This window comes from Megascapheus bottae, chromosome 14 (genome assembly GCF_031878675.1).
Source record: "Megascapheus bottae isolate mThoBot1 chromosome 14, mThoBot2.hap1, whole genome shotgun sequence".
In the NCBI taxonomy this organism is placed as follows: domain Eukaryota; kingdom Metazoa; phylum Chordata; class Mammalia; order Rodentia; family Geomyidae; genus Megascapheus; species Megascapheus bottae.
Window position 1 is genome coordinate 11,600,934 of NC_143522.1, and position 27,717 is coordinate 11,628,650.

A 27,717-nucleotide genomic window follows, 5' to 3' on the forward strand; every position below is an offset into this window, starting at 1 on the left:
AGAGTTCACTGACCCTTGAATGAAGAGACTCAAAAAATCAATTTGCTGCATGATTCCTTTTCTACTTTGACTTTTTTCTTATAAGATCAAGTTGTCAACAATCTTTATTTTCTGCTCTCTTATTCTTTTTGAGCTTTTTTCATTTTCATTCGTCTAAGTTATTACAAAGAGAGCTTAGTGAAGGTATATAGACGCTTGACAAAGAGATTAGCTCTTGCTTTAATGTGTTTGTAATTAATTTTTTTTTCTTGCCAGTCCTGGGGTTGAGCTCAGGGCCTGAGCACTGTCCTTGGACTTTCTCAAGGCTAAAGCTCTACCACTTGAGTCTCAGCACCACTTCTGGCTTTTTTCTATGTATGTGGTACCAAGGAATTGAACCCGGGTCTTTGTGCATGCTAGGCAAGCACTCTACCACTAGACCAAACTCCCGGCCTATTTTTTTTTGCCAGTCCTGGGCTTGAGCTCAGGGTCTGAGCACTGTCTTTGGGAGTTTCTCAAGGCTAGAACCCTACCACTTGAGCCACAGCACCACTTCTGGCTTTTTTTTTTTTTCTATGAGTGTGGTACCAAGGAATTGAACTCGGGTCTTTGTGCATGATAGGCAAGCACTCTACCACTAGGCAAAACTCCTGGCCCTGTAATTAATTTTTTTATTTACTGTTTTCTTGAAGTTTTCCCAAAGAAATGAAAATGTTCAGTGGTAACTCTTCCAACTGCTTTAATCTGTTTGATTGCTATCTCCTGGCTGGCCACTGTAGGCATCTTTGAGTCATTCTTCTTCAGTGTGTGTGTGCTGATACTGAGACTTGACCTCTCATTTGGCTTTTTCACTTAATTTAACACTCTACTACTGGAGCCACACCTCTTCTTCTGGCCTCTGGCTAAATGAAGATAAGTCTCAAGGACTTTTTCACCTGGACTGGCTTCAAACCAGGATCCTCAGATCTCTGCCTCTCTAGTAGCTATGATTACACAGCATAAGCCATCAGCACTGGGCCCTTTCAGCTATTATTATTATTATTTTACGTGCTCTATTAGCTCCTACATTGTAATGTTTACAATGTAAATCTCAATTCCTACACTTGCCTAATTCTGAATGCTCTCTTAGATTTGAAAATCCAAAGCTCTCCTAGGAATAAGTCTTTCTCAATTTAGCCCATCATAAATGGAGACACTTAATAGTGAAGGAAACTGAGAAGTTGGCCCACAATAGGCAATTCAGTTTTGAGACAGAAAGATTAAATCCTGGGAAATGATCGAGCTAAAGAGCCCTGGTGGGCGAGGGACAGAGGGAAAGGGAGTGAGAGAGGAGGGAGAAAGGGGAAGAGACTTGGCACAGTGGGGAGTGAAGGAAAAGAGAACAGGCTTGTGCTACTCTGAATTACTACAGGTTGCATTACTACAGCAGCTTTATGGGTGTGTCTTGTCTTCATCTACTCCCATTTTGTAAGGCAATAGTTTTGACATAAGCCATTTCTACTTTGAGTAAACCTTCCAAAATAGAATGACTTTATATCTTGTTTACACAAGTAAACAACTACCATCTGGACAGATAACTAATTTAACTATGTCAATATTATAAGCAAATACCTCAAATCATATTAGTAAAACCAGGCCCATGAACTTGAGTACAGCAAACCCTTAGCAGAACCCTGTAAAACGAAGGGCTTCTAGCCCTGGGACCCAGCCTTAGACACAGATCTGTCAAATGACCATTCACTGTGTGTGTCAAGGATTAACATGTGAGGAACTGTTAAATCTGTCCGTGGGACTTCAGCTCAGCCACAAGGCCCATTTGATTGTCAAATTGCTATCAGATTTGCCATGCTTCTGGATCTCAATGCCTGGACTCAGAACCTATCTCTGTGCTTGAAATCAGCTGTGCACCTTCAATCAGCATTGGGCCCCAGTGGGATCTCAGCAACTGTGACAGCTGTGCCAGGATTTGTTCCCAGTGTCTTATCTGACTGCCTGCAATGACTCTTTTACAGCTGTGTCCACTCTGCTCTGGCTTTAGGTAAGGCCTCTTAGAACTCTATAGCTCAACTATCCTAATGTGTGATCTGAGAGTAGTTAAGATGAGAAATGAAATTGATGTAGACTGTGAATTTGTTATCCAATACATTTAGACTGTAGAAAGTCACAAGCCTGTCTGTGTTCCTGATATAACTCTCACAAGGAGAAAGAAGAGGGAGGGGAGGTAATGACAGGGAGAAGAAGAGTGGGGATGGAGACAATCTAGTTCAGTGGTAGAGCACTGTGAGCCACGGGCTCACACCTGCAATCTTAGCTACTCAAGAGGAAGAAATCTGAAGATCAAAGCTCAAAGACTGGAAAAGTCTGTGAGATGCCATATAACCAGCAGAAAAAAAATGGACAGTGGTTAGAGCATTAGCTATGAGCAGAAAAGAGCAAGAGGACAACGTCCTGCGTTCAGCCTCTAGGACTGGCGCACACACTGACTCACAGATACGAATTTACTGGTCAAGGCTGAGCAATCTGCTCTTTGGACCGGGGAATTTACAGGACACCAGTCCCGGTTAGTTTGAAATCCTTTGAAACTGGGGTCCCGCCCCGTCCCCCCCTTCTCCGCCCCCTCTCCCTGTCCCCGCCCCTGCCTCTCACAGCCTGACAGGGCTGGAATCCTCTCACACCTTAATCCCGCCCCAGTTGAGGGAATCTGCGCGCGTGTGCGCGCGCGCGCGCGGCCAAGAGCACCCCGAGTAACCTTGGGCCTCCCAGAGTGGTCAGAGGGTAGGGATCGCAGCGCCCGCCTACCAGGCTGGTCTCGCCAGATCTCGCGAGACCCCTTCAGCTGTGGAAGGTGCTGGACGTCCGGGCACGGCAAGTACGGTGAGGCGGGCGCGCCGAGGGACGGGCGTGAGGGCGACAGATCCCAGGCCCGGGACGCCCCGTGGACCCCGCGCGCTGCCTCGCGGAGCTACCGGCGGCGCTGGCGGAAGAAGAAGGTGTTTTTTAAAAATTGTTGGGGGTTGAGAGTGGGCAAGCGAGCGCAGGCTGGGATCCAGCGGCGTGTGCGGCGCCCCGTCGAGGCGTGGGGCGCCGCGGACTGAACGCGAGGCTGGCCCGAGACTTGATGCTCTCGGGGCGGCTGGGTCAGTTTGGGGTGCAGACGCGGGTGATTGAGCTCCAGCCGAGCGAGCTGTGGCGAAGAGCGGAGGGAAGGCTGGGTTCCAGGTGTGTCGTGGGGTGGTCAGTGCACGTGTCTAGCGGGGCAGGTGCGGATCTGGAGTTTTTTCCTTCCAGCCCCACCGGGCGGAAGATTCGCATGAGTTTGCGTCAACATGTGTGGTCACAAGGTAGTTGTTCGACCTTGGGCGGATTATTTGCCTTCTTCGAACCTTCTTTTTCTGCGCTAGAAAGCAACAAGATGAACAACCTCTTGTTGGTGTTTTGACTAGGAGTTGTATTTAAACAAGACGATAAAACGCTTCCATTCCAGTGCTGTAGCACCCAGGAACCCGAGGGACACAAGCTGAGAGGAGGAACCTTTCCAAGGTTCCACTTGGTTGGAACCGGGCCGCGTCTTCTGTTCTCAATGATCTCTTGCTTCCAGGACAACATAGACACTCGTGACTGGCACCCAAGCAAATTGCACAGCGGCAGATCGGATTTGCCGAGTTTCTCCCTGGTTTCCTGTAGATCTTGATTTGATGTACCTTATTTTAAATGCTCATTGTGTGACTAAATGAAGTTTCTATTGTTTGTTGGGTTAAAGGATAACACACACTTCTCTTGCATTGATTAGTTGTACTTGGCACTTTTTTAATGCCGAGGGAGATAACGATAGTAGTGTATTTTTCATGATGCTAAGCAATGTTTTGGCAAATCTACAATACACAAATCTTACTTGTTTTTGTTGCTGGAATCAAACTTAGGGCATTAACTATTGCTAGGAACATACTCTAGTGCTGAGCTACATTCCCAACTTCTGAGCCAATGTTTTACTGTGTTGTCCAGGTTGCCCTCAAACTCATGATCCTTCTCCCTCAGTCTCTCCACTGCTGGGTTTATAGGTTAGTGCTAGGATTTACCTGGTTTCAGTGTGTATACTTTAAAATAGAAAATACTGTTGAAATTAGAAAAAAAGAAAAATATTAAACTTAATTTGAATATATCCTTTTGGGATCCTATTAACCTATTTTTTCCTTCATTCAGAAGCACAATTGGACTTTTTTGTTTTGAATTATTAAATACTTCAGATCTTTCTGGTGACTTAATTTTTTTTATTTATAGGGATTTATTTTATATTGAATCGGTGACACCACTGCACAGAATGATTGTACAAAGAGTGGTATTGAATTCCAGACCTGGTATGTATTTGTCTTTGGTTAATGAGAAACTTCAGTCTTTAATAATTTATTTTATTGGGGCCAGGAGTTTGGCCTAGTGGTAGAGTGCTTGCCTAACATGCACAAAGACCCGGATTCGATTCCTCCGTACCACATACATAGCAAAAAGCCAGAAGTGGTGCTGAGGCTCAAGTGGTAGAGTGCTAGCCTTGAGAAAGCCCAAGGACAGTGCCCAGGCACTGAGTTCAAGCCCCAGGACTGGCTAAATAAATAAAATATGTGTGTGTGTATATATACATATATATATATATATTTTTTTTTTTTTGCCAGTACTGGGCTTGGGCTCAGGGCTTGAGCACTGTCCTTGGGCTTTCTCAAGGCTAGTGCTCTGCCACTTGAGCCACCATGCCATTTCCGGGTTTTTCTGTGTATGTGGTACCCAGGAATGGAACTCAGGGCTCCATGCATGCTAGGTGCACACTCTACCACTAGGCTACAATCCAGCTTCTAATTTTTTAATTTTAATTTTTTGCCAGTCCTGGGGCTTGAACTAGGCCTGTCTTTGAGCTTTCTCAAGGCTAGTGCTCTACTACTTGAGCCACAGCACCACTTCTAGCACTTTCTATGTATGTGGTACCCAATCTTTGTGCGTACTAGGCAGGCACTCTACCACTAGTCTGAACTCCTGGCCTTTTAATAATTTTTAGTGAAATAGAAAGTAGAAACGAATATGATCACATGTATATAAATCCATCTACATAAATATATATGGATTCATATGAATCTAAGAGGCTATTTTAGGAGAAGGGGAGGAGGAAGGAAAAAGGATAGGTGATGCATTTAGTAATACATTTCAACTATAACAACATGAAGAACTTCAGTGAAAGCAGTTGATCAATAGAGGTTGGAAGGTGTGAGGAAAGAGAAACAGGCTCTGTTGGGAGCTCAGTAGCCAATGGGTTTAGTCTAACAAGGAGAAAATGAAAGAGGGATTAACATGGAAGTAGATTGTTGACAACTATGAAAACCTGTTGAAAATTATTTTGAGGAAAGAGGAAAAAGAGTGATACACACGGTGAGAGTGATTGGAATATATTGTAACTGTAGAAATAAAAAATGAAATCCTCCCATAAAGTAAACTATTAAAACAAGAAAGCTAATATATCAATGTGGTAAATTAAAGTAGTAAGATATTAAGACTAGTAAATATATAGAAGAAACTAAACAGTGTAATGCCGAGTTGTCCAAATCAAGGTCATTTGTTACAGATATTCTTGGAGTCATAACATTTAGAAGGTTATATTGCTAATATGCATAATTTTATCTTATTTATAGGTTTGTTTTTCTTTTAATGGGTCATGGGACTTGAACTCAGCCTGGGTGCTGTCTGTGAGCTCTTCAGCCCTACCCCTTGAGCCACAGCGCCACTTTCTGGTTTTCTGGTGTTGTATTGGAGATAAAGAGTTTCAAGGCTTTAGTGCCTGGGATGGCTCTGAACCATGATTCTCAGATCTCAGCCTTCTGAGTAGCTAGGATTACAGGTGTGAGCCACTGTGCCTGGCTACATCCACATTTTCTGTTTAGACTTTCTGTAGCAGAAGAAACAATGCTGATGTCAATTCATTTATTTTGCCTATGACTACCTGTTGGAAAATGAAGTTAATAAAAAGTAAATTTAGTCTGATTTGTAACAAAAAACAAAGTCTTTTTTGAAGTAGCTTACATAGCCAAGGCTGAAACTTGCTATATAGCTCAAGCTGGTATCATCAGGCAATTATCCTGCTTTAGTGTCCTGAGTATTTGTTTCAGAAGAGAAGTTACAGTTGATAGCCACTTTTGTTTCTGGGCCTGGGATGAGCCTGAATATTATGGCAGGAAGCATATGTGGTGGTGCAAAGCAGCTCACCTTACGGCAGCAGAGAAAGACAGAGGTACTGGGGATTGAACTCAGGACAGTGTGCTTCTGCTTGTTTTTTTCACCCATGGCTAGCATTTTACCACCTGAGCCATGCTTCAGGTCTGACCTTTTTTCTAGATGAGTTGGCGATAAAAAATTTCTGGAGATGTTTCTGTCTAGGCTGGTTTGGAATGTCGAGCTTCAGATTGCAGCCTCCTGAATAGCTAGAATTACAAGTGTGAGTCACTGGTACTTAACTGATTTTATGTTTTTGACTGATATTTTAGGGAAAAATGGTAATCCAGTAGCAGAGAATTTTCGAATGGAAGAAGTCACTTTATCAGAGAACATCAATGAAGGACAAGTGCGAGTTAGAACTCTTTATCTCTCAGTGGACCCTTACATGGTAAGAATCAAAGGTGTGACTTGGTGAAAAATATTTTTTTTTCCTATCAGAATTTTATTTTGCAATCTTTAGGACTGATGATTTTAGGGCAATTATATATATATATATATATATATGTTACTGAGAATTATAGGTAATGTTACCGTTATTCTTATTTACTTGCATTTATAAGACCTACTGCAAATGATTGTATTTCTAGACATATTGGCTAGCCATGTTCTTCTATAGCACGAAGGTAGTAAAATATTTGTAAATCAGATCTGTCAGAGAATTTTCAAGGCAGGCTATGTATAAATAGACTTGCTTCTTTGTATATATGAGAGTCTATGCATATGTATAGACTCTCTTGCTTTTCTTCGTTCTTCCCACCTTCCTCTGTTTCTTTTCTTATTTTGAGACAAAGTCTGTAGCTCAGAGTAGCTCCTGACTTGAGATTCTCCTGTACCATCATACCAGTCGGTCTGTTAACTTACCTACCTAGATTTACCTGTACTATGCATTTCATATGAACAGAAGCATATAACATACTTTTTGTGTCTGGCTTCTTACATATATGTTTACAAAGTTAATTTATATATATATATATATATATATGTATATATTTTTTTTGCCAGTCCTGGGCTTGGGCTCAGGGCCTGAGCACTGTCCCTGGATTTTCTCAAGGCTAGGGCTCTACCACTTGAGCCACAGCACCACTTCTGGCTTTTTGCTATGTATGTGGTACTGAGGAATCGAACCCGGGTCTTCGTGCATGCTGGGCAAGCACTCTACCACTAGGCCAAACTCCTGGCCATAATTAAGCTATATTTTATCAGTTCTTTTTAGTACTGAATTATGTTGCATTATCTAAATATTCAATATTTTATCATTGATTTATTATTGGTAGACATGTAGATTTCTAGTTTGGCTACTATGAATATTCTGCTATATTTTTTCCTATTAGCATATATCAATGGTACGAAGAGTTTCATTATAATCTCCTTAAATGCTATGTACAAGACTATCTTTTTATTTACCTAGTAATAAAACTGCCAAGTCTTTTGATAACTGTTTAATCTTCAATTTTCTTATTGCTATTATAAAGCTGATATACAGAGGGGTTATAGTTACATAAGTCAAGTAATGAGTTCATTTCTTTTGGGACAATGTTACCTCTTTTACTCTCTCCAAGTTTTTTCTTCCTGTCCCCACTTACAAGATATGTAGTTCATTTTCAACATAGTATCCAGTACTGCGTTTGTTCATCCTTTGTTCCTAGTATTTAACCTTTTGAGGGAAAACCAGATTATTTTCCAAAATAGTCACCATTCCATCAGCAGTGAATAAGTTTTAGCTACTTCACAACCTCATTAATATATATGTCCATATTTTTGGTTATTGCTACTCTAGTAGAGGTAAATTGATATCTCATTATGGCTTTGTTTTGCATTTCCTAGATGGCTAGTTTTGAGTACATTGCATGTACTTATGGCTATTTGTATATCTTTTTTGAAGGAAATTTCTATTCAGATTTCTTAAGCATTTAAAACACTGAATTACATCTTTATTATTGAGTTGCATGAGTTCTTTACATACTCTAGATAGATGCTGTGCATGCATGTACATGTACATGCTTGAACACATGGGCTGGGTGCTGTCCCTGAGCTGTTTTGCTCAAAGTTAGGGCTCTACCAGTCGAGCCACAGCTCTACTTCCAGCTTATAAATTTGGTAGTTTCTTTTTTTTTTTTTCTTTTTTTTTTTTTTTGCCAGTCCTGGGGCTTGAGCAGGGCCCTTGGACTTTCTCAAGGCTACAGCTCTACAACTTGAGCCTTAGCACCACTTCTGCCTTTTTTCTATGTATGTGGTACCAAGGAATCAAACCCAGGTCTTCATGCATTCTAGGCAAGCACTCTACCACTAGGCCAAACTGGTTTTTTTTTTCATATATTTTTTATTGTAATTAATAGAAGGGTTACATTATATTCACCAGATAGAAGGTGCATTTTTTCACAAACATTGATATCCTTCATCATGTCTTGTTCCCCATTTCCCTCCCCCCGGCCTCTGTTTTTTTTTATATATTTTTTTAATTTAAATAGTTGTACAAAGGAGTTGCCATTCACCAAAGCAGATTATTTCTTCAGTAGTTTATTGGAGATAAGAGACTCATAGGGGCCGGGAGTGTGGCCTAGGGGTAGCGTGTTTGCCTAGCATGCATGAAGCCCGGGTTCAATTCCCCAGAACCATATACACAGAAGAGGCCTGAAGTTGTGCTGTGGCTCAAGTGGCCTTGAGCAAAAAGTGTCCAAGGACAGTGCCCAGGCCCTGAGTTCAAGGACTGGCAAAATAAAAAGAGGCTCATAGACTTTTCTGACCAGGCTGGCTTCAAATTTAGATCCTTAGATCTCAGCCTCTGCAGTAGCTAGGATTATAGATATGAGCCACTGATGTCTGGTTAGATAAATGCCTTTTATGAGACATATGACCTGTAAATATTTTCTCCAATTCTATCAATTGTCTTCGTATTCTTGCAAAGACACTGTGCTTCCTGCTGAATCACAATATTTGTTAATGCTGATAGAAGACCAATTTATCTATTTTCTTTTTGTAATTTAAAACTTTTGGTGGTTTTGAACCTAAGAAGTCTTTGAGAACTGATGGCTTATACCTGTAATCCTAGCTACTCAGGAGGCTGAGATCTGGTTGCTGTCCTAAGCTGCTGTTGCTGCTTCTTAGAGAGAGAGGGGGGGGGAGGGGGGGAGAGGGAGGGAGGGAGGGAGGGAGGGAGGGAGGGAGGGAGAGAGGGAGAGAGGGAGAGAGGGAGAGAGGGAGAGAGGGAGAGAGGGAGAGAGGGAGAGGGAGAGAGGGAGAGGGAGAGGGAGAGGGAGAGGGAGAGGGAGAGGGAGAGGGAGAGGGAGAGAGAGAGAGAGAGAGAGAGAGAGAGAGAGAGAGAGAGAGAGAGAGAGAGAGAGAGAGGGAGGAGAATTAGGGGGCTGTGGAGTGTGGGGGAGATGGTCATGGGACTTGAATTCAGGGCCTGGGTGCTGTCCCTGAGCTCCTTTTACCCAAGGTTCTCTACCAATTGAGCCACAGCACCATTTGTTTCTCCCCTACTTTTTATACCCAAGGCTTGTACTTGAGCTACATTTCCACTTTCGTATTTTGATTGTTAGAGATTTTCTTGCCTGGGCTGACTTTGAACCTCAGATCTCAGCCTCCTGAATAGCTAGGATTACAGTGTGAGCCACTGGCCCTTGGCATAATTGTACTTCTTCATTGTTTAAAAGTGAGGTACTTTTTTTTTTCTCTAGAGTAACAACAGAAAAATTAACAAATTTCATTTCTGTTTGACTTGTCCTTTTACCAACTGAGAAAAATTAGTAAACTGTTAGCCAACAAAATTATCTTAATCAATGTTTTTTCTTTCAGCGTTGTAAGATGAATGAAGACACTGGAAGTGATTATTTAGCACCTTGGCAGTTGTCTCAGGTGGTGGATGGTGGAGGCGTTGGAATTGTAGAAGAAAGCAAGCACAAAAACTTAACTAAAGGCAATGTTGTGACTTCTTTTTATTGGCCCTGGCAAACTAAAGCTATTCTAGATGGGAATGGCCTTGAAAAGGTGACGTATAATTAAAAAAATATCTGATATTTTTCTCATTTCTAGTTCTTTTTCCTTTTTCTCCCCCCGTTCCAGGGCTTGAACTCAGGGCCTGGGCACTGTCCTTGGGCTTTCTCAAGGCTAGTGCTCTTGAGCCACTTCACCACTTGTGGCTTTTTCTGTGTATATGGTTCTGAGGAATGGAACCAAGGGCTTTGTGCAGGCTCCCACTAGGCCATGCTCCTAGTCCCTCATTTGTAATTCTTCTTTTCTTTTTTTTTTTTTTTTTGGCCAGTCCTGGGCTTGAGCTCAGGGACTGGAGCACTGTCCTTGGACTTTCTCAAGGCTAGAGCTCTACCACTTGAGCCTCAGCACCACTTCTGGCTTTTTTCTATGTATGTGGTACCAAGGAATCGAACCCTGGTCTTCGTGCATGCTCGGCAAGCACTCTATCACTAGGCCAAACTCCTATTTTCTACATTTATATGATTTTGTTATTGGAGGAAAGAGAATAAAAGCATAATTTTCTTTTACTTTCTTTTTCCACTGTTAGCTCTACTTTATGTGACAGTTCATAGATCATCTTCCATTTATTTCTCAAACTGTATGTGCAAAAGCTGAGCTGAGCATCCAAAATATATGATAAAAACCAAATTCCTTATATAATTTACATATTCAAAAATTTCCTGAGAAATAGCCATAGAAATTAATTGACTTTGTAATTGAAATTTTCTGTTAGAATCTTGAGTTCAGGGCCGGGAGTTTGGCCTAGTGGGGGTGCTTACCTAGCATGCTTACCTAGCATACTGATTCCTGAGTACCACTTACATAGAAGAGCCAGAAGTGATGCTATGGCGCTAGTAGTAGAGTGCTGGCCTTCAGGAAAGCCTAAAGACAGTGCTCAGGTCCTGAGTTCAAGCCCCAGAATTGGCAAAAAAAAAAAAAAAAAAAAAAAGGAATCTTGAGTTCACTTCAACTCAGGTTGAATCATATGAAATAACTTACCCAAAATGGCAGCTTTATATAATTAAATCTAATTGATATATCATTAAAGAAGTATTTTATATAACTTCATGTTTCTTCATGTACAAAATGAAAATAGTTACCTTACAAGTGGATATGAAGATAAATGTTAGGATAAAACATGACTAAATATTTTTTTATTTTATTTACTTAATTTTTCCAGTCCTTGGACTTGAACTCAGTATCTGGACGCAGTCCTTGAGTTTTTGTGCTCAAGGCTACTGCTCTAGGACTTGAGCCACAGCACCACTTCCAGCTTTTTCTGAGTAATTTATTTGAGATAAGAGTCTCACAGACTTTCCTAATCAGGCTGGCTTTGAACAGTCTCAGATACCAGACTCCTGAGTAGCTGGAATTATAGATATGAGACATCGACACTTGGCTAAAATATCTTTATTAAATTTTTATTTTTATTATATTAAAAATCTGTGTGTGTGAGTACTGGAGTTTGGACTGAGGGCCTGGGTGGTGTCACTTAGCTTTTTTGGTCAAGGCTGGTACTGTTAACACTTGAGTCAAAGCTATACTTCCCACTCTGTGTGTGTGTGTGTGTCTGTGTGTGTGCTTAGAGATAAAAAAGTCCCACCCCAGCTCAGACCTGTAATCCTAGCTATTCAGGAGGCCGAGGATCAAAGCCAGCCCTCATTAAAGTCTCAGACTCTTATCTCAGTTAACCCCTGGAAAATAGGAAGTGGTACTATGGCTCCAGGGGTAGGGTGGTAGCCTTGAGCTATAAAGCTCAGTGACAGTGCCCAGGCCCAGAGTTCAAAAAGTGTGAAAGGAATATTTAGCAGTTTATAATTCTGCATCTTACCAAAGATTAAAAAAACATAAATACTTCGTAATAATTTTTAAGAAATTGAGTAATTTTGGTAAAACTTTAGCAGATCTGAAATTAATCAGTAAATCAGTTTTAGTTCAATATCATAACAAAATAAGTTTTTAATCATTAAATTTTCAGGTTTGTTTTAAGATAGGGTGTAACTATATAGTTCAAACTGGCCTGGAACTCATTGCCTAGGCCACACGGGCCTTAAATTTCTCCTGCGTTTTGTCTGCTAACTCTTGGGATTACAGAAGTACTACAGCAAATCTGGCTTGTGTTCCATAGTTTTCAATAGCTATCAGTTAGTTACATCTGGTATATGAACAAAGGTAACAAATTTACTGGGAAGTTGATACTACACAGAAATATCTCATGTATGCAGTAGTTGCTTACTAGTAAAGCCAGTGTAATTGATACTTTCCTGCTTCAGTCCTCTTAAGAGCTTGCATTATATTCCTGGCATTTTTATGTTATTATATATGCATTAGTAATTTTAAAAAACTGTTGGATTTTGAGGGTTTTTTCATATGTATTTTTTTGAGATGGGGTTTTCAAGACTGCTGTCTAGGCCAGTCTTGAATTCTTGGGCACAAGCAATCTTCCTATCTTAGACTCATGAGTAGCTGGCACTATAGATGTGGTCCTGGTTGCTTTGGAATTGTTCAGAAATGTAAGCCTCCCAACTTTGCTAGTGTGTTCCTATTAAGGATTTCCTCTCTTTTGATACACAGGAGGAAACAACAAGAAAGGATAGTTTTTATTTTTAATGTAGGAATTATTTTTAAAGTAGTAACATACAGATTATTGTTTTTTGTCTTTGGGTTTTTGTTTTTACTCTTCACAAATAGATTGGCTTACTGTTGGATTATATTGAGTAAAGTATGTTTGGGCTGTCATAACAAAGTACCACAGGCTGGCTGAGCAGCTTTAACAGTAAACATGTTTTCTATTCTGAAGGCTAAAAATCCAAGATCAAGGTTCTGAAAAATTCACCTTCTGATATGGTCTCTCTGCCTAGCCTATAGATAGATAATTGTACACTGTCCTTAAGTGGTCTTTCCTCTAGAGAGGTAGCTATGCCCGATTCTTTTTCTAAGGGCACAAGAGTATTGGATCAGAGCCCCACCATTATGACCTTAAAGTATTATTCTAAAAGCCTTTTTTATTTTGCCAGTCCTGAGGCTCAAACTCTGGGCCTGGATGCTGTCCCTTAGCTCCTTTTGGCTCAAGGCTAATACTCTACCACTTGAGCCATTATTGCCACTTCTGGCTTTTTCTGTGATTAATTGGAGCTAAGATTCTCACAGATCTTCTTGCCTAAGTTGGCTTCAAACTACAGTTTCAGATTTTAGTCTTCCCGAGTAGGATTACAAGCATGAGCCATCAGCACCTAGCTAGGATATATGTAAGAACTTTGGATAGGACACTCACAAAAAAATAAAAAAAATAAAGTGATTTTTAAATATTATTAAAAAGCTCTATATTTTTATTTTAGGTAGAACCACAACTTGTGAATGGACATCTTTCATATTTTCTTGGAGCTATAGGTATGCCTGGTTTGACTTCCCTGATTGGAGTACAGGAAAGAGGTCATATAATTGCTGGATCTAATCAGACTATGGTGGTCAGTGGGGCAGCAGGTGCCTGTGGATCCTTGGCTGGACAGGTAATTTTTTTTCCTTTTTTTTATTAAAGAATTTATTAACGTGATTTTTATATCAAATTTTAAATGACATTTAACAAGTATTCAACAAGGGAATCTCTATATACAATCACAGGCAGTTAGTTTTTAGAACATAATCAAAATTAGGCTGAAGGTTTGTATGTCAGATACATATTAATCTATGTAATAAAACATGTCTATAGTCATAAATTTTTATGTCTATGTAGTTGTGTTTATATTTCCAATACCATTGGACAGGTAAATTTTTTTATTAAAGAATTTATTAACACTGATTTTTACATCATATTTCAAATGACATGTTTAACAAACAAGTATTCAAGAAGGGAATCTCTATATACAATCACAGGCACTTAATTTTTAGAACATAATCAAAAGGCTAAGGGTTTGTAGATACGTATTAATCAATGTAATAAAACATTATGTCTATAGAGTCATAAGTTTTTAGGTCTACATAGTTGTGTTTATATTTCCCGTACCGTGTCCATATCATTGGGTATGCAAATATTGAGTCTTCGCTCTTGCACTGTTTGGATCTAATAGCCATATATGAAGGATACCATGCGCTCCAGGAGTGGCTGAACTAGTTTACAATCCCACCAAGGACAGGTAAATTTTTGAGGCTGTAGTTTTTTGTTTTTTTTGTTTGTTTTTAAGGTAGCCACTGGTAAATTTTGGGGTGTAAGTATATATATGTTTTAAAATGTAATACATTTATGCTATTACTTCATACATTTCTGGTAGAAATGCTATTACATTTTTTTTTTTTTTTTTTTTTGCAGTCCTGGGCTTGAGCTCAGGGCCTGAGCACTGTCCTTAGACTTTCTCAAGGCTAGAGCTCCACCACTTGAGCCTCAGCATCACTTCCGGCTTTTTCTATGTATGTGTTACTGAGGAATCAAACCTGGGTCTTTGTGCATGCAAGGCAAGCACTCTACCATTAGGTTATGCTCCCAGCCCCCATAAGAATCTTATCTCTATTTGACCACCAAAAAGGTAGAAAGTCTTAAGTGGTAGAGTGCCAATCTTGAGCCAAAAAGCTAAGCAAGAGCACAAGATCCAAAATTCAAGCCCCAATACTGGCATTAAAAAACAAATTCCTCAAGTAAGAATTCCTTAAGTAAGAAACATTACTGAATTCTAGAAATGTAGTAAATGTTATGATAGACCTGTATAAAATTCATCATTTTATAAATATTATATGGGCATCACAAACTATTTTATTTAGCCCTTTTTGACTGATACTTGGACTCAGAGCCATGATCTTGCTCAGTTTGCTTGCTCATGGACAGTGCTTTACCACTTGAACATCAGCTTTTTGCTAGTTAACTGGAGAAGGAATCTATTGGACTTTTCTTCCCAGGTGGCTTTTAACTGTAATCCTAAGTTTTTTAGCCTCCTGGAATAGTTATCATTAAAGGAATAAATCTCTGGTACTACGCTTTAGCTGTAGTTTTAATTCCTCATAGATTTGAAAAAATATTCAGTTATAAGACAAATACTTTCAGTCTGTTCAATAAAATCAGATTTCTAAGTAGTGATTTTTAAATTTTTTATTGTTTTAATTTTAAGGATGCCTGTCCCCTGTTGTTTTGGTTTCAAATTTCACTTAGCTAATATAGCAGTATAATTTAACCTAAATTTTGATTACTCATTTATTTTTAATATATATATTTTAATAATATACTTTCACATTTTAACATTTAAGTATAATATAAAGCCACTTAGTTTTCAAGTTTTTCTCCCTTAGATTGGCCGTTTGCTGGGCTGTTCCAGAGTGGTGGGAATTTGTGGAACACATGAAAAATGCTCCCTTTTGACCTCAGAACTGGGCTTTGACGATGCAATTAATTATAAAAAAGGGAATGTGGCAGAACAACTCAAAGAATCATGTCCAACTGGAGTGGATGTTTACTTTGACAATGTTGGTGGTGACATAAGTGATACAGTGATAAGTCAGGTTGTTTGCTAGCTTCTATTTGTTACAAATTTGTGTATACATGTTACTTGTGTTGTTGTTTTAAATGATACTGGGGGGACGGACCTAAAATGATAGTTTATTTAAGTGACAGTATCATTATTGTATTGAAGTAATACAAAAGAGCTTGCTAAGACAAATTTCACTTGTTTTCAGATTTTTACTCTAAACTTCAGGTTTAGGTCTTTCCTAGAAATCTTACATTTTTACCTTCGAATTATTTTTGTAAAAAATTAGGATTGTGCTTTTGAAATGACCATAAACTTACCAGGAGTCAACTCATAGCCATGGTCTCTGAGTTTGAGTAGGGAAATGATTGAATATATTTATTTTATTGACAGTGTTATAAAATATCAATGAACTATTAACAATATGTAGATATTTACTATGTATAAATTGTCAGCAATTAAAATCAAATTATTTAAGTCCAAGAAATAATTACCTCTACTAATACAAATAGCAACAATGACAACCAATATAATTCTTTTTTTTTTTTTGTCAGTTGTTGGGCTTGAACTCTGGGCCTGGGCACTGTCCCTGAGCTCTTCAGCTCAAGGCTACCATCCTACCCCTTGAGCTTCTGCCCTACTTCTTGTTTTCTAGTGGTTAATTATCAAAGTCTTAGCTCTTTGGGCTGGCTTTGAACTGTAATCCTCAGATCTCAGCCTCCTAAGTGGCTAGGATTACACGTGTGAGCCACAGGGCCGGCTAATGTAATTATTTTGCTGTCATTCTTTATATTCTTTTGGAATGAACTTAATTCTAGTTAATTAAAAATCTTAAAACCATAAGATGGGTTGGCAATAAAGGCTTAAATAGAGTGGTCAAGGAGGCTTTTATTGAGGTAGCAATTAAATTAGTAGTCAGGGAAGGCATTTATTTTAGGTTTAACAATCCATTTTTTTTCTGTACAGATGAATCATAACAGTCACATTATCTTGTGTGGTCAGATTTCCCAGTACAATAAAGATGTGCCTTATCCTCCACCCCTACCTCCTGCCATAGAAGCAATACAGAAGGAAAGAAACATCACAAGGTGTGTGTGCTTTTTCCTTTGCCTCTCTTTTCTTTTCTTTCTCTCTCTTTTCTTCTCTTTCTCTTTCTTTCTCTCTCTCTCTCCCTTCCTTCCTTCCCTTCCTTCCTTCCTTCCTTCCTTCCTTCCTTCCTTCCTTCCTTCCTTCCTTCCTTCCTTCTTTTTCTGTTGGTCCTGGGACTTGAACTCTAGGCCTGGGAATTGTCCCTGAGCTCTTTAGCTCAATTATACCACCCTACCCCTTGAGCCACAGTGCCACTTCGGTTTTCTGATCGTTAAGTAGATATGAGTGTCACAAACTTTAGTGCCTGGGCTGGTTTTGAACTGCAATCCTCAGATCTCAGCCTTCTGAGTAGCTAGGATGACAAGTGTGAGCCACTGCACCTGGTTTTTCCTTTGCCTTTATTACCACATTAAGTGGGGTTTAATTATCTTACATGTATATGAAATGTACTGTTCTGCACTTAGTCTTTCCATATTTAATTTAACTTGAAAATCCATACTTTTAGACTGGTTCAGTGTATAAGGTTTAGTTAACTAGCTTTCAGAAAACTAGTATTTTAGGGCTTTGACTTTTTTCCATGTTAGGTCTTGTGAGGGTGCTGTCTCCTAAGAAAAATTTATAATACAGTTACCAAATAGGGTTGAAGATGCTAGGCAGACATAAACAGGAGAAGTTTACTAAACTTAAAGTTGTAACTATATACAAAACTTACCTGAACAGAATTGGTATGGCTAAATCTTAATATTTTAAGGGTTAACAGATATTTGATTTTGGGTTCTCACTTCTGTTGTGTTCTCTAATGATTATCTTTTTCTTCCCTACTACAGGGAAAGATTTCTGGTGTTAAATTACAAGGATAAGTTTGAGCCTGGCATTCTACAGTTGAGTCAGTGGTTTAAAGAAGGAAAGTTAAAGGTAAAACTATTCTTCATCACTGTTACTCTTCTTGGTAGTTAGTATACTTTTATATTATTTGAATTTACTATAGCAGACATTTGCTTCATTGTAAAAAATAATTGTACAAAATAAGTGTATACTGAATGAAACTACTTCCCAGAGGACTATAACCTGCTATTTAGGGAAACCTACTAGCCATGTACTGGTAACTCATGCCTATAGCTACTCAGGAGGCTAAGATCTCATAAACACAGTTCAAAGCTAGGAAATTCTGTGAGACTCTTCTCCAGTTAATCACAGAGCAAGCCAGAAGTAGAGTTGTGGCTCAAGTGGTAGAGCACTAGCCTTGAGCAAAAGGAGTTCAAGGATAGCACCAAGGCCCACAGTTCAAGCCTCAAGATTGGCAAAAACAAATAAACAACAAAAACAAGTTATCAGCTGGGTGCTTGTAGATCCTGTCTGTACTCCTAGCTGTTCAGGAAGCTGAGATCTGGAATTGCAGTTGGGACTTGAAGCCAGTCCAGGCAGGAAAGTCTGAGACTTACCTCCAATTAACCAGGAAAAAAAAAAAAAAGATAAAGTCTGCTAGGGAGCAGCCAGAAAAGAAACTCAATAAAAGGAAAGCAATTAAAGTTTATTCTAGCTATAATGCAAGTTGTTCTGAATTTAAGGTAGCATCACATGATATATCTCTTAAGTCCATTCCTGAGATATTCTGTCTGTTTCAGAGACCTGTGCAATCTCTGGCTCTAGGGGGGAATTTGAGTTTAGATCACATAGAAGTGAACAATTGGGTAAAAGAACTGGTGCTACAAAGAAAAAGACCACTATGACTTTAGAATATCAAGGCACATGCTGCCATTACTGTTAATATTTGGCTAATAAATTTTTGTCATAATGTAACTGTAGGTGGTTTACAGGGGTAGTTTGTAGGAAAATAAATTGTCAAAATGAATATACCACTTTGATATAGGCTATCATTAGGTCCCATAATTGTGACTTGCTAGCAAAATATTACTTTTTTTTTTTTTCTAGTCCTGGGCTTGAGCTCAGGGCCTGAGCGCTGTCCTTGGACTTTCTCAAGGCTAGAGCTCTACCACTTGAGCCTCAGCACCGCTTCTGGCATTTTTTTCTATGTATGTGGTACTGAGGAATTGAACCCAGGTCTTTGTGCATGCTAGGCAAGCACTCTACTACTAGGCCAAACTCCTGGCCCAAAATGTTACCTTTTTTACATAGGCTGTCCCGTGTTTTTGTCTTGGAAGCAGCCTAGACTTGGATTCTCCTATCTATGCTTCCTGAATACATAGAATTATAGTGGGAAACTTAGATCCTTGTATACTTGGAACCATTTTGTTCAGCCTCTAAGATATTCTTTTTTTACACCAGTCCTAGGTCTTGAATTCTGGAGTTTTGACACTATCACTGGGCTCCTTTTGCTCAAGGCTAGCAGGCTACCACTTGATTAACTATGGAGATAAGATTCTCACAGACTTTGCTGAAGTTGGCTTCAAACCTCATGATCCCCAGATTTCAGTCTCCTTAGTAGCAAGGACTTGGTTTGGCTTTTTTTGGGGGGGGCAGGGAGTGGCCCTGGGGTTTAAACTAGGTGCTGACCTTGAGTTTTTACATTCAAGGCTAGTGTGCTCCGACTCTTGAGCCATAGCTTTTTGGTGGGCTAATTGGAATCCTGCCCAGATTAGCTTTGAACCATGATCCTCAGGTCTTAGCCTCCTGAGTAGCTAAGATTACTGGGGTAAGCCACTGATGACTGGCTGAATTTTTTTAAAAAAGCAAATATATAGCTTTTGATATGTTAATAACTGAGGGTTAGACAATGGGAATATAAAATTTTGTTGGAACAGTATCAGTAAGAAACACTGAAATTTCTTTTTTTTCATATGTTTTTATTGTAACTAACAGAAGGGTTACATTATATTCACCAGATAGAAGGTGCGTTACTTCATATATATTGATACCCAATACTGAAATTTCTAAATAGTGTGTTGCCTTTTACAGAAGTGGGAATCACTAAGTAGAAACATAGGAATTTAAATACTAAATCTAGTTATTTTGATTTATAGATCAAAGAGACTGTGATAAATGGATTAGAAAATATGGGAGGTAAGATAAATGTAGATTACATACATGTTACTTCTTTTAATGCTGTCAAATGTTTGTTTTCCTTTCTTCTTTTCGGTCCTAGGGATTGAACCCTTGGCCTCTGGCATACTAAACAATGGCTCTACTAATGAATTATATCTAAGTTCATTTTTCTCTTTATTTATTTTTGTGGTAATAGAACTCAAAGTCATGCTCATTTTCCTCTTTATATTTATTTGTTTTGTGTTGTTGAAGGTCAAACTCATGGCCATACACATGCTAGACCAGTACTCTGCCACTATACTATATCCATAGCCCATGTGTTTAATTTTTTTTTTTTTTAGAAAGTTGCTGGGATGTACTTTTTATTTTTTATTCAATTTTTTTTTGCCAGTCATGTGTACTGAACTCAGGGCCTGAGCACTGTCCTTCGGCTTTCTCAAGACTAGAATTCTACCACTTGAGCCACACACCACTTCCAGCTTTTTTCTGTGTATGTGGTACTGAGGAATTGAACCTGGGTCTTCGTGCATACTAGGCAAACACTCTTACCACTAGGCCAAATTTCTGGCCTCTTTAATTTTTTTTATACAGTACTAAGGCTTGCACTTGGGGCCTGAGTGTTGTCCTTTAGCTTTTATACTTAAGGCTAGAACTGTACCAGTTAAAATACTCCTCCACTTCTGGCTTCAAAAAGCTAGTTAATTGGAGATAAGAGACTCATGGATTTTCCTGATCAGGTTGCTTCAAACTGTGATCCTGATATCAGCTTCTGAAATGCTAGGATTATAGGCATGTACCACTAGTACCCAGCTGATTTAATGTTTTAATAGTTGTGCTTCCTTTTTTTTTTTTTTGCCAGTCCTGGGCTTGAGCTCAGCGTCTGAGCATTGTCCTTGGATTTTCTCAAGGCTAGAGCTCTATCACTTGAGCCTCAGCACCACTTCTGGCCTTTTTTCTATATATGTGGTGCCAAGGAATTCAACGCGGGTCTTCGTGCATGCTAGGCAAAGCACTCTACCACTAGGCCAAACTCCCAACCCCAGTTGTGCTTCTTTTATGACAGACTCTCCTCCCCTACTTCCTCTGGTTTTTGAGACAGAGGCTCTTTTGTATATTCTAGGCTGGCCTTGAACTCAACTTGTTACTGCTAACTCAAAGTTGTCTTAACTTCAGTCTTTAGAATACTGTAATTACAGGCATGTGCCAACGATGCCAGGCTTCCTTTTTTTATGAGCTTCCAAACCACTCAAAATAATTTTGTGCCTGCTTTCTGATAAAAACAACGACCTTGACATTTATCTTTTCAGATAATCTAATTTTTGTTTCTTTTAAATTTTCAGTTGCATTCCAGTCCATGATGACAGGAGGTAATATTGGAAAGCAGATAGTCTGCATTTCAGAAGATACTTCTTTATAATCTGTATACATCTTCATCAAGGAAATAACACATTTCATTTTTCATTTTTTTTCCTTTTTCTTTTTGAGATGGTACTGGGGCCAGAACTCAGAGCATGAGGCCTTTTGGCTTTTTCTCTCATGAACAGTGGTAGTTGCCCTACCACTTAAGCTATGCCTTAAAATTTATGAATATAAACCATTCTTGATGATTTTTAGTAATCATTAAGATGAGTTTTAGTCACATAATTCTTTGTTTTATCTAAATATATCACATATGCATACTAAATCTAACATCACATATGCATACTAACATGATTACTTATGGGGAAGTTGATATTATTTCTTACTGTTTTGCTTTTGAGACAGGATCTTGTTATGTATTCCAGACTGGCCTTGAACTTGTGATTCTCTTACTTTATCAGGAATGCTGGAATTAATTCCAGTTGCAGGGATTAGAGCCAATATAGGCATGAGCCACCATACCTGGCTAGTTTTTTCTTTTGCCAGTCCTGGGGCTTGAATTCAGGGCCTGACCATTGTCCCTGAGCCTCTCTGTGCTCAAGGCTAGCTCTCTACCACTTGAGCCACAGTGACACTTTAAGGCTTTTTCTGCTTGTGTGGTACTGAGGAATGGAATCCCAGGGCTTTATGCATGCAAGGCAAGCACTCTACCACTAAGCCACCTTCCCAACCATGGCTAAAATTAATATATGTGATATTTATATCAGATATTCTGGAACTACTGGAGATTTAATACAACGGTTAATTTTCAAATCTATTGTATATGATCAATTAACTTGTATTTAAAACTGTATAATTATTCTATTGTGAGAAGTATTTAGTAAACATTTATTTCAAAAGAAATCATATAATTCTTAAATTGAAACTTAGTAACAACAGAATTGGGATGATCTTTCTATATAAATGGAAAAGAGACTCTGGTATGATGTGTATGTAAAGCTTGAGGGTGGAAGAGCAGAGGCTCTGGGTTCAGATTGGTATGAGATGATAAATAATTTAAAATGAGTTATGGAGAGACCAAGAAACCAGATGTGTGTCTTGCCAAGTAATTTAACATATAACACCTTAATACTACAGTATATATTGATAGAATATGCTTATTTTAGGCTTAGCAGTCACTGTTAAATAGTCCTAAAATGGAGGGCAAGTAAACACAAGCATCACCTGGAATTCCACTAGTAAAAACAATGGGGAGGTAAGGGTGGTTGACCTTGGGTCCAATCCTGAGCACCAAAAGCCCAATAAAACACAAGAAAACAGACACCTTCAGAAAATCACCAGACTGGGCAAATTACCCAATGGTTGCAAAGCTGAATGCTAAAGATATATTGATGTACCTATTAATGCTCGTTTCCTTTCCTGAGGGGACTCTACTCAGTATGTATTTCTCTCCAATCTATTCCATTTGTGATTTGCCTGAGTTTCAAAGTAAAAAAAAAAAATCTAGTAAAAAAAAAAAATCTAGCATCTCAAACTCTTGTCTAAAGATAAATTACCTTCTCCTGAAACACTGTGTACCCAGTACTCCTCACTCATCTTTTTTTGTTGTTGTTGGTTGTGGAGCTTGAACTCAGGGCCTGGAAGCTGACCCTGAGCTCTTTCTGCACAAGCTTATTACTCTACCACTTGAGCTACAGCTCCATTTCTGGTTTTCTGGTGGTTAACTGGAAATGAGTCTCCCATCCTTTCCTGCCCAGACTGTCTTCAGTGTCATCCTCCGGTGTAGCTAAGATTACAGGTATGAGCCACCGGCGCCCGGCCAAGAAAAAAAAAAAATTTTTTTTAAGAACTCCTTTAGTGGTTGATCACACCTGTAATTCTAGCTACTCAGGAGGCTGAGATATGAGGATCACAGGTAGAAGCCAGCCGGGGCAGAAAAGTCCATGAGACTCTTGTCTCCAATAAACTACCCAGAAAAGGCCAGAGATGGTGCTTTGGTTCAGGTGGTAGGGCTAACCTTGAGCCTGGGACAGCACCCAGGCCCCGAGTTCAAGCCCCAGGACCTGCAAAAACAAAAACAAGACAACTCCTTTAATTCTCACTCCCCCTATTTTAGTGAGTTCCTTATCCTTCTTGGTACCATCCCAGGTACCAAGACCTGGGTCTCAAGAAGTCAGGTTAGCAAAGGGTGACAGCTACGAACCCGTGTTTCAGAACCCGTGTTTCAGCCTCTCGTCAGGCCATCCAGCTGTCTTCCAAGCCAATGCTTGGAATCCATCACTTAACCCCGGCCCCAGCGCGTCTCCACGTGCCTGAGTGTATACCCCGTCCCATGCGCAAAGATGACCTCCGCTCGAAGTTTCTGTTCGCCCTGTAGGGAGAGGTTCGAGGTCAGCTTCCCGGGTCTCCCCTGCTGGGCGCGGTGACGTCACGGCCAGTCCGCCCGACCCGGTTTGCGGTCTTCGCAGACCCAGTGGCCCCGAAGGCCAGGGAGAGTGGCCGGCCGGGACCCGCACAGTTCCTCGTCCAGGGGCCTGGCCCTTCGCGGCAGGCCAGGCCGAGTCCGGAGCTGCCCGCGGGCGCGGCCACGGACCGTTGCCGGGGCCGGACAGCGGTGGGGGTGTGCGTGGGGTTGGCCAAACTTCCTGTCCCGCGCTGGAGCTGCTTCCGGCGGGAGCCGGAAGACGCCTTGTGTGGACGGAATTCGGCACCCGCTGACGGACAGACGGCCGCCCTGGACGGGAAGGTGAGCATCGGGGTGGGACTGCCCGCACCCGCTCGGCGAGGAGGGCCCCGAGGGGAGGGAGGGCGCCCCTGCTGACTCTTCGCGGGCTGGGGCCGAGCTTGCCGGGGGAAGGACAGGAAAGCCTCCCCCCTGGGGAAGCCGTCCTTCATCTGGCGGCCTGGGAGCGGCCGGGCGGAAGCCCCGCGGCTTCGGCCCTTCCACACGCGGGGTTGCAGGGCCCTGTTTCGGTGCCTTTGCGTGTTTTGGGGGTCGGGGACTTAGGGACTGTACTGTCCTGAGGAATCTGGGGTTCCCCGTGCGGGGGCTGGATGTCTGCCCGTGGACCGTGCGACCTCACACTAGGCCTAAATAAGGGGGTGCAGGATGTCGAGGGGGCGTACGTTTCAGCTCCTTTCTGCCTCCACTTACTTTCCTGGTCAGGAATGGGGACAGCTGTCAACTCGCGGGGGGGGCAGGCCGCCCGTTTCTCCTCGACTTGTCAGTTCAGGCGCCCGGCAGTGGCTTGTGCATATTAGCTCATGGAACTGATCTCTACAAAGTTTCTCAAGAAGAGACTATCCAATTAGTTTAGTAAACTTTACGAATCATGTAGGAGTTAAATGTTATGAACTTGGGGTTAAGAAAACATATTTCCATCTCACTTTGGCACAAGGGTCAGTGTACATAGCTGCAAAGAGAATTAAAAAAAAACGATGAAATAAAGTCAGAGGCAGCGAGAACTTTTTGTTGTATAGGCAACTAATCTAGCAAGCAGGCAACCTGAAGTCTAGTTTAAACTTCGTATCTAAGTAATATCAGATTTTAGGTAAATTTCTTAATCTGTACTATTTGGGGTCCTTCTCCAAGAATTTTATCATTCTGATTCACTGGTGTTTGTGTATGGGAAGTGACGTAAGCATTTCTATGTTTTGGAAAGATAATTTGAGTGGCTGTGTAAAACAGATTAGAAGGAAGAATTTTAAAAGCAAAGTTACCATTTAGAAGCGTATTCAAATACTTAATTGAAAAGTAATAAGAAACCTACACAGAGCATTACAGTAGAAATATTTGGATGACTCAGAATTATTGGAATTCTTTAAATACGGAGAATGAAAGATTCTAGATTGCTAGAATACAGTGAGTGGGAAGAAGATTAAACAGTCATTGAAAAGGTTAATAATACAGGAAGAAAATCGTTTGGTGGGCAAGATGACCTAGATTTTGGACATTGGTAAGTTTGACGTGCTATTGTGTATGGATGTGAAATAACTAGCAAGGAATTAGCAGTGAAAGTTTGGAGTTCAGCAAAGTTAGGACTAGAGACAAAATAGTTTATCAGTTGCAGTGTCATACATTCACTATAAAATATTTACTCAATATTACTACTATGTGCTTCCCAGGAAGTTTCCATGGAAATCATTTAAACTCAGTAAAGACAACTTTAGGAGTGGGAAGTGACTTCAGGAGCTTTTTTGAGGATAATATAGAACGTAAAATTGATTGTGGCTGTGGTGTACAACTGTGAATGTATTAAAGGCAGTTTAATTGCTGGGCGCTGGTGGCTCACGCCTGTACCCTAGCTACTCAGGAGGTTGAGATCTGAGAATCATGGTTCGAAGCCAACCCCAGCAGAAAAGTCCCCATGAAACTCTTTAACTCCAATTAACCACTCAAAACTAGAAGTTGCACTGTGACTCAAGTGGTAGAGGGTTAACCTTGAACACCAACAGGCTCAGGGACAGCGCCCAGGCCCTGAGTTCAAGCTCCAAAACTGACACCCCTCCATCCCCCCAAAAAAACCCTGGCAGTCCATTATCTTTTTATCTGCGGTATTTAACTGGATGAATTGCAAATTTATTTTAAAAGTATTTGATAGATGGAACAAGTATTTTGTTTGTTGTTGTTTAAGTACTTTGGGTTGAACTCAGCCTATGCTTATGTAGGTACTCTACTACTTGAGTCCCAGGTATTTCTGCTTTATTTTTTCAAATAGGGTCTTGAGTTTTTGCCAGGCAGACCAGGTTCCTACTTATACCTCTAGTCTTTTTTTTTTTTTTTTTTTTCCAATTGCCAGTCCTGGGACTTGAACCTCAGGTCCTGAACCCTGTCCCTGAGCTTTTTTTTTTTCCCTGCCACAGCTCCACTTCCAGCTTTTTCTATGTATATGGTACTAAGAAATCAAACCCAGGGCTTTGTGCAAGCTAGGCAAATATTCTACCGCTAAGCCACATTCCTAATCTTAAACGACTAGGTTTACTGGGATGTACACCAGTACATCAGTGTACTAAGTTTTTTATTGGTTGAGATGTAGTTTCTCTGGATCTCTACTCCTAAATATCTAGGGTTAAGAGAGTGAGCCACCAGCTGCTCACGCCTGTAATCCTCAAATCTCAGCCTCCTGAGAAGCTGTCAGTTCAAAGCCAGCCCTGGGCACTAAAGTCCTAAAATCCCTGAGACTTACCTTCAATTAACCACTAGAAAACCAGAAAGAGTGAGCCACCATGCCTGAACTGGAACAGAGAATTATTAAACTTGCCTGGATTTCATAAATATTTCTTTTCCTTATGGTTTGAACTCTGGGCCTTGTACTTGGTAGGCACTGCTGAGTTACCCCTTAAGCCTTTGTTTGCATCATTTATTTAAAAAAATTTTTTAGCCAGCATGGTGGATCACGCCTGTAATCCTAGCTAGGCAGCTGAGATCTGAGGATCAAGGTTCAAAGCCAGCCCCAGTACAAAAGGACCTAAGACTCTTATCTCCAATTCACCTCTAAAAACAGGAAGTGGGGCTTGGCTCAAGGGTAGGGCAGTAGCCTTTAGCTGAAGAGCCCAGGCCTAGGGGTAGTGTGGTAGCCATGAGCTGAAGAGCTAAAGAACAGCGCCCAGGCCAGAGTTCAAGCCTCATGACCCACCAAAAAAAAAAAAATTCAGGGATGGGGAGTTCCGTCTAGTGGAAGAGTGCTTGCTTAGCATGCACAAAGACCTGTTTGGGTTTGATTCCTTGGTACCACATACATAGAAAAAGTTGGAGTGGTGTTGTGGCTCAAGTGGAAGAGACCTAGCTTTGAGAAAGCCTAAGGACAGTGCTTAGGCCCTGAGTTTAAAGCCCCAGGACTGGCTTTTTTTTTTGGGGGGGGGGTCATGGGGCTTGAACTGAACTGGCCTGGGCACTGTCCCTGAGCTCTTCAGCTCAAGGCTACCACCCTACCCTTGAGCTATGCCCCACTTCCATTTTCTTGAGGTTGATTGGAGATAATAGTCTCAGGTCTTTTTGTGCCCGTGCTGGCTTTGAACCTTGGTCCTCAGATCTCAGCCTCCAGAGTAGCTAGGATAACAGGTATGAGCCACCGCACCGGCTTAAAAAAATTATTATTTTTTAGTACAAATGACAGGAATTGTTATTAAACCACAAGTATGCAAGAGAGAGAAATTACATAGCAAGTTAAAAAGAAATTATGTATCAATGTTAAGTCCACCATCTCCTGCCATAAACATTAACTTTCAATGAAATAGGAAGAATTGAGGGCAGGGTGTGAGAATGTATGTGTAGTTAAAACAGTCTAAATCATAGTCTAGTTCTGAAGTAGTAGCAAGTAGATATTCCTCTAGTGGCAGAATTGGTCAGATAGGGCCTTGTTACAATAAGATACAATAAAAATTACTAAGAGCCTCGCCATGTTACAGTAAGATACAATCAGGGTTTTTAAGAAGGCCAATGATCCTTCTCTTCCTGGATTCTAATGTCTACAAAATAACAGCCTTCTGGAGCATTAAGTTCCTCCCTCCATCCCTCCCCCCTCCCTCTCTTTTTCTCTCCTTCTCCCTCTCCCTTGACTCCCCTAAAGGCAGTGGAGATTGCCAGTAGTACATTTTACATCTATTGTTTGAC

The 27,717-nt window shown here is 40.5% G+C and overlaps 2 protein-coding genes and 1 pseudogene across 6 annotated transcripts in view; 2 read left to right on the forward strand and 1 right to left on the reverse strand.

The window, feature by feature from the left end:
- The first annotated feature begins 2,744 nt into the window (after positions 1–2,744).
- On the forward strand, positions 2,745–23,027 carry Ptgr2 (prostaglandin reductase 2). Of its 2 annotated transcripts, none has more exons than XM_090344452.1 (10): positions 2,745–2,844; positions 4,258–4,334; positions 6,498–6,616; positions 10,027–10,218; positions 13,542–13,712; positions 15,478–15,687; positions 16,620–16,741; positions 17,570–17,657; positions 19,724–19,763; positions 21,086–23,027. In XM_090344452.1, exons 2-10 carry the CDS (start codon positions 4,298–4,300, stop codon positions 21,160–21,162), a joined length of 1,056 nt encoding a protein of 351 aa, XP_090200578.1. In that variant the 5' UTR covers positions 2,745–2,844; positions 4,258–4,297; the 3' UTR covers positions 21,163–23,027. The 2 variants fall into 2 exon arrangements, with proteins under 2 accessions (XP_090200578.1, XP_090200579.1); XM_090344453.1 differs by having other exon boundaries at positions 2,752–2,969.
- Positions 18,333–18,919, reverse strand: LOC150054678 (ubiquitin-conjugating enzyme E2 D3 pseudogene; annotated as a pseudogene).
- Positions 23,028–23,775: 748 nt separating the features above from the next.
- The window catches only part of Znf410 (zinc finger protein 410), a 31,136-nt gene continuing 27,194 nt past the window's right edge, over positions 23,776–27,717 (forward strand). For 2 of the 4 annotated variants that reach the window (XM_090344455.1, XM_090344458.1), the window contains exon 1: positions 23,776–23,850. The gene's annotated coding sequence lies outside the window, so the exon portion shown is untranslated. The remainder of the gene's footprint in view (positions 23,851–27,717) is intronic. The other 2 variants (XM_090344456.1, XM_090344457.1) reach the window with 2 other exon arrangements.